Raw genomic sequence first — 12,602 nt, 5'->3', positions numbered from 1 at the left:
ATAATTATATAGTAGTGTTATAGTATTATGTAGTCAATCATAGTATTTTTTCCATTTGGGTATGAGGGTGTTAACCATGACTTATTTCCGTAATAATGTACTTCATGCCGTGATTACCAGGTAAACATTCTTATGGGACAGTCTATTGCCATGAAGTACAACATTCTATAGAAAGTGCTATTAATGAATGAAAGATCCTATTCTACAGTATACTACAAAATTCTACAGTAAGTGCTACATGATCAAAGGATACTACAGTGTGTAGCATACAGTGCATTGGGAAAGAATTCAGACCCCTTGACTTTCCCCCCACAAATGGACAGTACTGTTCAAAAGTTTGGGGTCACCATTACCAGCAACCATCACTCCTGTTCCAATGACACGTTGTGTTAGCTAATCCAAGTTTATCATTTTAAAAGGCTAATTGATCACTGGAAAACCCTTTTGCAATTATGTTAGCACAGCTGAAAACTGTTGTCCTGATAAAAGAAGCAATACAACTGGCCTTCTGTAGACTAGTTGAGTATCTGGAGAATCAGCATTTGTGGGTTCTATTACAGACTCAAAATGGCCAGGAACAAAGAACTTTCTTCTGAAACTCATCAGTCTATTCATGTTTTGAGAAATTAATGTGAGAAATTACCAAGAAACTGACAATCTGGTGCAACGCTGTGTACTACCCTCTTCACAGAACAGTGCAAACTGGCTCTAACCAGAATATAAAGAGGAGTGGGAGGCCCCGGTTGCACAACTGAGCAGGAGGACAAGTACATTAGAATGTCTAGACGCCTCACAAGTCCTCAACTGGCAGCTTCAATAAATAGTACCCGCAAAACACCAGTCTCAATGTCAACAGTGAAGAGGTGACTCCGGGATGGTGGCCTTCTAGGCAGAGTTGCAAAGAAAAAGCCATATCTCAGACTGGCCAATAAAAATAAAAGATTAAGATGGGCAAAATAACACAGACACTGGACAGAGGAGTGGCCAGCACAGTCACCGGATCTGAACCCTATTGAGCTGTTGTGGGAGCAGCTTGACCGTATGGTACATAAAAAGTGCCCATCAAGCCAGTCCAACCTGTGGGAGGTACTTCAGGAAGCATGTGGGGAAATCTCTTCAGATTACCTCAACAAATTGGCAACTAGAATGTCAAAGGTCTGCAAGGCTATAATTGCTGCAAATGGAGGATTCTTTGATGAAAGCAAAGTTTAAAGGACAGAATTATTATTTAAATTAAAAATCATTATTTTTAACCTTGTCAATGTCTTCACTATATTTACAATTCATTTTGCAACTCATTTCATGTGTGTTTTCATGGAAAACAAGGACATTTCTAAGTGACCCCGAACTTTTGAATGGTAGTGTACGTTACAGCCTTATTCTGAAATGGATTTAAAAAATAATAATTCTCATTAATCTACACACAATACCCCATAATGAAAATAGGTATTTAGAAATGTTTGCAAAAGTATTACAAATAAAAAACAGAAAAACCTTATTTACATAAGTATTCAGACCCTTTGTTATGAGACTCATAATTGAGCTCAGGTACATCCGGTTTCCACTGATCATCCTTGAGATGTTTCTACAACATGATTGGAGTCCACCTGTGGTAAATTTAAATTGAATGGACATGATTTGGAAAGGCACACACCTGTCTATATAAGGTCCCACAGTTGACAGTGCACGTCAGAGCAAAAACTAAGCCATGAGGTTGAAGGAATTGTCAGAACTCCGAGATAGGATTGTGTTGAGGCATATATCTGGGGAAGGGTAACATAATATTTTCTGCAGCATTGAAGGTCCCCAAGAACACAGTGGCCTCCATCATTCTTAAGTGGATGAAGTTTGGACCCACCAAGACTCTTCCTAGAGCTCGCCGCCTGGTCAAACTGAGCAATTGGGGGAGAAGGGCCTTGGTCAGGGAGGTTACCAAGAATCCAATGGTCACTCTGACAGAGCTCTAGAGTTCCTCTGTGGAGATGAGATAACCTTCCAGAAGGCAAACCATCCCTGCAGCACTCCACCAATCAGGCTTTATGGTACTGGCCAGACGGAAGCCACTCCTTAGTAAAAGGCACATGACAACCCGCTTGCAGTTTGCCAAAAGTCACCTAAAGACTCTCAGACCATGAGAAACAAGATTCTCTGGTCTGATGAAACATAGATTGAACTCTGTGGCCTGAATGCCAAGCTTCACGTCTGGAGGAAACCTGGCACCATCGCTACGGTGAGGCATGGTGGTTGCAGGATCATGCTGTGGGGATGTTTTTTTCTGCGTCATACACTGGGAGACTAGTCAGGATTGGTGGAAAGATGAACAGAGCAAAGTACAGAGAGACCCTTGATGAAAACCTTCTCCATAGCACTCAGTACCTCAGACTGGGGCGATGGTTCACCTTCCAACAGGACAGAAACCCTAAACACACAGCCAAGACAATGCAGTAGTGGCTTCAGGACAAGTCTCTGAATGTCCTTGAGTGGCCCAGCCAGAGCCCGGACTTGAACCCGATTTAATATCTCTGGAGGGAGAGACCTGAAAATGGCTGTGCAGTGTCGCTCCCCATCTAACCTGACAAGTTGTAAATTATTTCTGAAAATAATATTTGTTTTGTTTTATTTCTCTCTCAGGTGGCAAGACCAGCAACTTTATTTATTTATCTTTTCTCGCCTTAGGCGGAAAGCAAATGGGCCAAGCAAATGAAATATGACTGAGGTATTTCACGAAGAACAAAATATGAAATGTTCAGTGAGTCTAGTAGAATTCATGATTAAAATAAGCAGAACTTCATTTGATTATTTCAGGCCAAAGGAAAAGGGCTGAATTACAGGAGTGGAAAGGTGCTGTACCTATAGAGATTGATTGATCGTAGAAGGTCATGGCACTGTTGTCATACAGATAAAATATCATGATATCAAAATATATAATATTACAAAATCTAAATCTGTAATACATTTAAATATGTATACACTACCGCACATTTTTTGTCCATTCAAATAACATCAAAATGATCAGAAATCCAGTATAGACATTGTTAATGTTGTAAATGACTATTGTAGCTGGAAACGTCAGATTTTTTTATGGAATATCTACATAGGCGTACAGAGGCCCATTATCAGCAACCATCACTCCTGTGTTCCAATGGCAGGTTGTGTTAGCTAATCGAAGTTGATCATTTTACAAGGCTAATTGATCATTAGAAAACCCTTTTGCAATTATGTAAGCACAGCTGAAAGCTATTCTGCTGATTTAAAGAAGCAATAAAACTGGCCTTCTCTAGACTTGTTGAGTATCTGGAGCATCAGCATTTGTGGGTTCTATTACAGGCTCAAAATGGCCAGGAACAAATAACTTTCTTCTGAAACTCGTCAGTCTATTCTTGTTCTGAGAAATGAAGGCTATTCCATGCGATACATTTTCATGAAACTGAAGATCTCGTACAACGCTGTGTACAACGTACAACGCTGTGTACTCACTTCACAGAACAGCACAAACTGTCTCTAACTAGAATAGGAGGAGTGGGAGGCCCCGGTGCACAACTGAGCAAGAGTACAAGTACATTATTGTGTCTAATTTGAGAAACAGACGCCTCACAAGTACTCAACTGGCAGCTTCATTAAATAGTACCTGCAAAACACAGTCTCAACGTCAACAGTGAAGGGAAGACTCCGGGATGCTGACCTTCTAGGCAGAATTCCTCTGTCCCGTGTTTGTGTTCTTTTGCCCATCTTAATCTTTTCTTTTTATTGGCCAGTCTGAGATTTGGCTTTTTCTTTGCAACTCTGCCTAGAAGGCCAGCATCCCGGAGTCGCCTCTTCACTGTTGACATTAAGACCGGTGTTTTGCAGGTACTATTTAATGAAGCTGCCAGTTGAGGACTTGTGAGACAGCTCACACTACCGGTCAAAAGTTTTAGAACACCTACTCATTCAAGGGTTTTTGTTTATTTTTACTATCTTCTACTTTGTAGAATAATTGTGAAGAAAACTAAGAAATAACACATATGGAATCATGTAGTAACCATTTTTTTAAATGGTTTAAAAAAATATATATATATTTGAGATTCTTCAAATTGCCACTCTGTGCCTTGATGACAGCTTTGCACACTCTTGGCAGCTTCATGAAGTAGTAGTAAAACAATAGTACAAATAAAGAAAAAACCTTGAATGAGTAGGTGTTCTAAAACTTTTGACCAGTAGTGTGTGTGTGTGTGTGTGTGGTGTGTGTGTGTGTGTGTGTGTGTGTGTGTGTGTGTGTGTGTGTTTATATATATATATCAAAATATCAGTACAGTAGCCAAGAAAATGTTACCAGGGGTGGGAGCGTTGAATATCATTTTCAGAGGCTTTTGTCCATTCGTACCTGCCTGCAAATCAAACATACACTTGGTGTACAAAACATATACAAACTTCAGTACAGTAGCCAAGAAAATGTTACCAATATATTTCCAGACTAAACCAGGTGTTAAATGGTATCAGATTAAACATTACAGCATTGAAGATCATTTTGTAGTATTCTACAGTATACTACAAGATTCTATAGTAAGCACTAAACGTTCGAGGGATACTACAGAGTGGAGTATATTATTCTACAGTATACTACACAATTATATAGTAAGTACTACAAAGGCTTGAGGGAAAACACAGTGTGGATAACAGTATTCTATAACTATACAGGGCGAGACGCAGATGCAGACAAGGGAGGCAGATGGTTCGAGTCTCTGATATTTATTATAAAACAAGGGGCAGGCAAAAGATCATAAACCAGGCCAGAGTCCAGGAGGTACAGAGTGGCAGGCAGGCTCAGTGTCAGGGCAGGCTGAATGGTCAGGCAGGTGGGCTCAGTGTCAGGGCAGGCAAAGGTCAGAACCGGGAGGACTAGAAAAACAGAGACTTGGAAAAAGCAGGAGCATGGAAAAATACGCAGGTTGACTTGACGAGACAAGATTAATGGACAACAGACAAACAGAGTACACAGGTATACAGTTGAAGTCGGAAGTTAACATACACTTAGGTTGGAGTCATTAAAACTCATTTTTAGGACATCTACTTTATGCATGACACAAGTAATTTTTCCAACAATTGTTTACAGACAGATTATTTCACTTATAATTCATTTATAATTAATTAATTAAGTCTGGTTCATCCTTGGGAGCAATTTCCAAATGCCTGAAGGTACCACGTTCATCTGTTCAAACAATAGTACCCAAGTATAAACACCATGGGACCACGCAGCCGTCATGCCGCTCAGGAAGGAGACACGTTCTGTCTTCTTGAGATGAACTTACTTTGGTGTGAAAAGTGCAAATCAATCCCAGAACAACAGCAAATGACCCTGTGAAGATGCTGGAGGAAACAGGTACAAAAGTATCAATATCCACTGTAAAACGAGTCCTATATCGACATAACCTGAAAGGCCGCTCAGCAAGGAAGAAACCACTGCTCCACAACCGCCATTAAAAAGCCAGACTACGGTTTGCAACTGCACATGGGGACAAAGATCGTACTTTTTGGAGAAATGTCCTCTGGTCTGATGAAACGAAAATAGAACTGTTTGGCCAAAATGGAGGAAAAAGGGGGAGGCTTGCAAGCCGAAGAACACCATCCCAATTGTGAAGCACGGGGGTGGCAGCATCATGTTGTGGGGGTGCTTTGCTGCAGGAGGGACGGGTGCACTTCACAAAAGATGGCTTCATGAGGAAGGAAAATTATCTGTATATATTGAAGCAACATCTCAAGACATCAGTCAAGAATTTAAAGCTTGGTCGCAAATGGTCTTCCAAATGGACAATGACCCCAAGCATACTTCCAAAGTTGTGGCAAATGGCTTAAGGACAACAAAGTCAAGGTATTGGAGTGGCCATCACAAAGCCCTGACCTCAATCCTATAGAAAATTTGTGGGCAGAACTGAAAAAGCATGTGCGAGCAAGGAGGCCTACCAACCTGACTCAATTACACCAGCTCTGTCAGGAGGAATGGGCCAGAATTCACCCAACTTATTGTGGGAAGCTTGTGGAAGGCTACCCGAAACGTTTGACCCAAGTTAAACATTTGAAAGGCAATGCTACCAAATACAAATTGACTGTATGTAAACTTCCGACCCACTGGGAATGTGATGAGAAAGAGAAAGAAATAAAAGCTGGAAGAACTAGTTTTCTCTATTATTATTTTGACATTTCACATTCTTAAAAAAAAGTGGTGATCCTAACTGACCAAAGACATGGACTTTTTTACTAGGATTAAATGTCAGGAATTGTGAAAAACTGAGTTGAAATGTATTTGGCTAAGGTGTATGTAAACCTCCGACTTCAACTGTACATACACAGAGGGTAAAAGGGAAGATGGGTGACACCCGGAGGTGGGTGGAGACAATCACAAGGACAGGTGAAACATATCAGGGTGTGACTGTATTATACAATATACAGTTTACTATAAAATACTAGAATTCTATAGTAAGTACTGTAGTATTCTTTAGTAAACTGTAGTATTTTTTTCATGAGTTTAGTTTTTTTTTTTTGCTTTTGTCTAATTTGCTGCTTTTGTGCAGCGGTGAGAATGCTAATTCTGATAAGGAATACACCACTTCCCATTGAAAAAGGGAATTTTCCCCTGAATCCTTTGACCCAATTGTATAATGTACAATTATTGTCATAGATTTATATCAAAACTTTTCCCAGAATTGAACAATGGACTGATTGTGTTGGATCCATCATTATCACATATAAATATTTAATTCCAAAACCTGAGATCATAAAACAGAGCAATTTGTTGGTGTTGGAGTTGGTGTTGGAATGAATTTTACTGGTGCGGAAAGAAGTAGGCTTTTAACAGAATCCAACACATTCTTGAACAAGCTGAAGGTGTTCTAATTTTCTTTCTGGGTGAGGTTTTGTTCTCTCCCAGAAGATCCCCTACAGTATAATATTACTGACTTACCACTGACTTACCACCAGCACCACCTCTTTGTATGGGCCTATGGGCTTTTGGGTTGAGGCTCAGGGCTGCCCTCTCGAGTGCTCTATAATGACTACTGATGGGGCCTCCCGTTATTCACAAGGAATTCTTAAGCATGGGAAGAGTATCTGTCTCCAAGCTACGAGGAAATATGATTTGCTATGGATGTTTGTATCTCTATCGTCCAATATTTGTTAAGTCTGTATACCGTCCCCATTAATCTTTCTGTAAGTATTCTGTTTGATGTGATATAATCTTAATGCAGCTAGCTGTTGCTGTAGTATATCACTGCCTTAGGAGTGTGTGTAGTTTCGATCCAGTGCAAAGGAAGATTAAAGGCATAGCAAGAGATGTATGTTTGGTATTTGCTCCACTCAACAACAAAAACAACTGTTTTCTAGATCGTGTTCACAGTTAATATCAACATTAGAACACTGGCCTTATAGATACCATTCGCTTCCCCTGCTTCGGTGGTCACAAGCAATTTACCGGAATTGCAGGCGTTTGTTACCATTATCGGTGTTGATAATACTGTGTAAACTGTTCTGCGTAGTCCGAGGAGAAGCCTGGACATCAAGGCTAGAAAACAGTTAATATCCTGTTTGGAAATTGAGTCCTTATGCAACTGTTGCTGGTCAATGGGTTTATGTTCATCATAATTCATGATAAATAGGGTATGCGTCATGGGGATTTTAGCGCAGCTACAGTATTATACGGTCAAAGGCACGAGGAAACCCAAGGTGATTTGGCTGCCTGCGGAGAATCAGATGTATAACCCATGAACATCCAACAAACTCAACCTTTCCACTGCGGGCCATTCATTACCAGCAAGCATGATGAACTCCGTGAACCACAATCATGTGTGATCACGTCATGCACCTCCAGGCCATATCAGTTCCCCATTTCCAGCCAGGGCAGCCTGATTGAAACCCTCTCTATGAGCAAACCCTGGGGATGAGTTGTTAGCATCTGTGGTATTGACACACATCCTGGGTTCCCTGGCAGCCGCCATGTCCCCACCTCACCTCTGACATTACCCAGGGACCTGAGACACAGGTCATGTGGCGGGGGCAAAGGCGCTGTGATCCACGGGGCCTCAACTCATCAGAAGAGATTGGGTGTAAGCATAATGGAATAAGACACCCCAGAGGAGGTGTCCTGGCACCCGGCTACAGTGAGATGTGACATCTATGCCGAGTGCTGCTGGGGGACTTTATTGAGTTAAAGGAGCTGGTGTAGTACATCACATCCCAGCAGTTCACCGTTTTTGACTAAGACACTCAGCTTTTTGACTGGAGGCACTGCCTGAGTAACTAGAGACACGTTTATATATCGCCTGGCAGTTTAGTTTACCCATGATCAATCAGAGTTTGGCATTCAATTACACTTATTACAGCATAAATACCAGCGTAGGCTTGGTGTTTACCCATTTTTCTAAACCTCTGATATGAAAAGATATACCCAAGGATATATCAAGGCTTCAAAATGTTCTCAAAGTATCAAAGACTGCATTCTTATTATGGGTACACCGTGTATTTCTGTTATTCAGTGTTGCAAAGCAGTGATGTGGCTATTGATTGATTCTAATAATAGGACGTACTTTGATGAGCCTGTATCATTAGAATAATACCTGCTCTGCAAATGGTGTAATGCGCTCAAAGGAGCAAGCAGTCCAGGGAGAGATAGGGGAGAGTCGAGCAGACATTATGGCAACATACTAAGTGCTGGTCTGCACCAAAGCCATTTGTGGGGAAGGGTAGCATTTGTCAGGTGTCAGTTCTGCAAATTGAAAAAGGGGGAAGCAACCCTATACCATGTCTTACTGTACGGACATGCACATGAAGGATTCTTCCAGTGGAGTATTTTAAAATTAAGTGGATTTCAGGTTCAAATGACCCTTTTAAGATCTTAGAATCTGAAAAATACTTACTTATTTTATCGCATCCATATGAAATGAATGAATTGTATTCACCAACAGTTGCTATGCAACTGCAGAACAAAGCAATCTGAAATGTCACAAATATTGAAGGCAGATACTGTATAGCCACCACAGGTAGCAGAGAATCTAAATAAACGATTACCCCCTTGATATCTTCAACTCGCAGCCCCCACACCTGTGAGTTCCTTTGGATGTCAGTGGGTACATGACATTGTTTGAGTGATCAGCATCAGACTGTTGTGATAAGTCAAGCCAATGACGGAGGAAGCTAGCAGTAGATGTTTGAGGCGTATCAGTCAGTCAGCGTGTGTGTGTGTGTTTGTTTGATCCTTGTCTTCAAGCCTGACTCTGTGGAGGCTGTTGATGCCTCCGCCTTGCCTTCCCCTCAGCAGATCCTCACTGTTGGGTTGAGAGAGAATGGGGTCCAATCACATCAAACATGGAGACAGCTCAGAAACCACTCAAAACACAGACTTCCAGCCGAGCTGTGCCTCTTCTCTCACCTCATTCATGCAGTGTCTGGGTACTTTGGGAAGTTTAGACTAGTACATCTGCTCACACTGGAAATACACAAGATATTTTGGACGTTGTGTAAAATTATACTTCATTCAGAACAGAGACTGGGTGTTTCCTTTATTATTTTAAAGATGTTGAGATTAACCTGACGAAATAGGGATGTGTTATTGTATCTACAGTATACAGTATATACAAAGGTATGTGGACACCCCTTCAAATGAGTGGATTCGGCTATTTCATACTCTATTTTATGTATAAAATAGAGTACACCGCCATGCAATCTCCAGAGACAAACATTGGCAGTAGAATGGGCTTACTGAAGAGCTCAGTGACTTTCAATGTGGCACCGTCATAGGATGCCACCTTTCCAACAAGTCAGTTCGTCAAATATCTGCCCTGCTAGAGCTGCCCCGGTCAACTGTAAGTGCTGTTATTGAGGAGCAACAACGCCTCAGCCGCGAAGTGGTAGGCCACACAAGCCCAAAGAACGGAACTGTTGAGTGCTGAAGCACGTAGCGCGTAAAAATGATCTGTCCTTGGTTGCAACACTTACTACCGAGTTCCAAACTGCCTCTGGAAGCAACGTCAGCACAAGAACTGTTCGTCGGGAGCTTCATGAAATGGGTTTCCATGGCCGAGCAGCCGCACACAAGCCTAAGATCACCAGGTTCAAAGCCAAGCGCGGCTGGAGTGGTGTAAAGCTCACCGCCATTGTACTTTGGAGCAGTGGAAATGCGCTCTCTGGAGTGATGAATCACACTCTACCATCTGGCAGTCTGATGGACAAATCTTGGTTTAGTGGACGCCAGGAGAACACTACCTGCCCGAATGAGTATTGCTAACTCTAAAGTTTGGTGGAGGTGGAATAATGGTCTGGGGCTGTTTTTAATGGTTTGGCCTAGGCTCCTTAGATCCAGTGAAGGGAAATCTTAACACTACAGCATACAATGACATTCTAGACGATTCTGTGCTTCCAACTTATGTATGGGGAATGCCCTTTCCTGTTTCCGCACGATAATGTCCCTTTGCACAAAGCAAGGTCCATACAGAAATGGTTTGTCGAGATCAGTGTGGAAGAACTTGACTGGCCTACACAGCGCCCTGACCTCAACCCCATCAAACACATTTGGGATGAATTGGAACGTCAACTGCGAGCCAGGCCTAATCACCCAACATCAGTGCCCGACCCCGCTAATGCTCTTGTGGCTGAATGGAAGCAAGTCCCCCTCAGCAATGTTCTAACATCAAGTGGAAAGCCTTCCCAGAAGAATGGAGGCTGTTATAGCAGCAAAGGGGGGACCAACTCCATAATAATGCCCATGATTTTGGAATGAGATGCTCAATGAGCACATGTCCACATACTTTTGGTCATGTAGTGTATTTTGGTCAGAGTAACAAGAAGCTCAGACACTACTGCAATAAAATGCATAAAACATGTAGGCATCCACTTACTTACACACACACACACACACACACACACACACACACACACACACAAGCAAACTGATGCACTGACAGAAATGGTGGTTAGGGAATTGCTTTTTCACATAGGCCTGAGATGCAGTAACAAGGTTAAGAAATTATTATTAAGGGCCTGTCTGTGTTGGTGTTTGTTAAATAGATAAAGCCATTAGCCATTACCCTGGAGCCTTGACTTCAAAGAAAAAATATGTTGATATTTGCATTATTGACCAAACAAATCTGGTGCTGTATTTTTCACATATTTTCAATTTCACCAGATACAACTGTTGTTCATGTCGTTCCTGTTTATGTATGCTGAGCTTCTGTTGAGCGCCATAGATGTAAGGACAGTGGAGCAGCCGGCGTGTCTTTTTGCATTTTAAACAGTGTCTTAAGCCTGACATTCTCGGACTTCATTTGACCTCATGAGAATTGTGTTGTAGTGCTCTATTGAAAACAGAAAGCACAGTAGAATGCTCGTACTGTTCTCCCAGTCACTCACTGTGCTGTGATCCTGGTAAAGGGCCCTCAATCTGGACAGAAATGTTGCCTGGGAGGAATCATACTGGTTTATGTAGAACATAGTTTTACTTCCTGTTAGCTTTCTTAGCCAGCTAGTATCTTATTATTCATCCAAGACAGGAAATTACAGTTTGCTGTATCCTATGTGTAAAACAGTATATCGTATCTGTGTAAAAAGGTATATCGTATCTGTGTAAAACAGTATATCGTATCTGTGTAAAAAGGTATATCGTATCTGTGTAAAACAGTATATCGTATCTGTGTAAAACAGTATATCGTGTCTGTTATGTAGCTGATCTTTATTCTGACACTATATCCACCCACTAGGTGAGCAGCACCCCAGCGTGTATCCGAGCACTGACCAAGATGATGTACTGCCCATACTGCCAAGCCATGCCCTCCGTGAAGCCCTGTAACAACTATTGTCTGAACGTCATGAAGGGCTGTCTCGCCAACCAGGCCGATCTGGACCCAGAGTGGAACCAGTACATCGGTAAGACCCCTCCCTTTTGCCTTTGTATAAAAAAATGTGTGCTGTGTTGAATTGTTTGTCTGTGTTTTTCATTTTATGGTAAGATGTCATTCATGTTTTATTTGTCTGTGTTTAGTCCCGTGGACACAACTTGGGCACTATAATAAGAAGGTACATTTTTGTTTTACTGTTTGAATCTTCATTTTTTCTTTGACAATTTATACTGGATGAAAACGCCATAACTCATTGGCTGGTGGGCTCATGCTGTGTTAAATGGGGACTTGCAGTGGGATAGTAGCACACTGTGGCAAACGCTGAGCTTTGTGGAAAGCAGTTCAACAGGAGCCCGTTTAACTCGGGGAGATTACAAACATGAATACAACATGGCAGTTCTTTTTTTTAATAGACTTACCTAATTCAGTTTGGAGCTTTCATTTAGATATGTCAAGACTGCTGAAGTGAACTAAAGCCGAGCAGTCGAGCTGCGATCTGCTCTTTGGAGACACATGACAAGCATGCTGCTGTCAGAAACAAGCATCTGAAATGGGGCCACAGCTCTCTCGATAGTTGTTCCATGTCAGAACATCGGAGGCCCAATGTAAAGTACAGCGCATTGAGGTGTTGGTGGAGCAGTGTGACATCCGTCAGATTAATATTCAATGGTAGCATCAGGTTGACTATTAGAGTCTTGTTACCCAGGACTAAATGTAGAGCTGATGGTGTGGGTTTACTGTATA

At 41.7% G+C, this 12,602-nt stretch overlaps 1 protein-coding gene across 2 annotated transcripts in view; it reads left to right on the top strand.

Moving 5' to 3' along the window:
• Positions 1-12,602, top strand: part of LOC115109701 (glypican-6-like) — a 120,614-nt gene that overhangs the window by 55,601 nt on the left and 52,411 nt on the right. For both annotated transcript variants that reach the window (XM_029634959.2, XM_029634949.2), the window contains exon 4: positions 11,721-11,886. In XM_029634959.2, coding sequence (XP_029490819.1) covers positions 11,721-11,886 — 166 coding nt within the window. The remainder of the gene's footprint in view (positions 1-11,720; positions 11,887-12,602) is intronic.

Source organism: Oncorhynchus nerka, linkage group LG3 (genome assembly GCF_034236695.1).
Source record: "Oncorhynchus nerka isolate Pitt River linkage group LG3, Oner_Uvic_2.0, whole genome shotgun sequence".
In the NCBI taxonomy this organism is placed as follows: domain Eukaryota; kingdom Metazoa; phylum Chordata; class Actinopteri; order Salmoniformes; family Salmonidae; genus Oncorhynchus; species Oncorhynchus nerka.
Note: the sequence above shows the minus strand (reverse complement) of the source record. Positions and strands in the feature narration are given on the sequence as shown.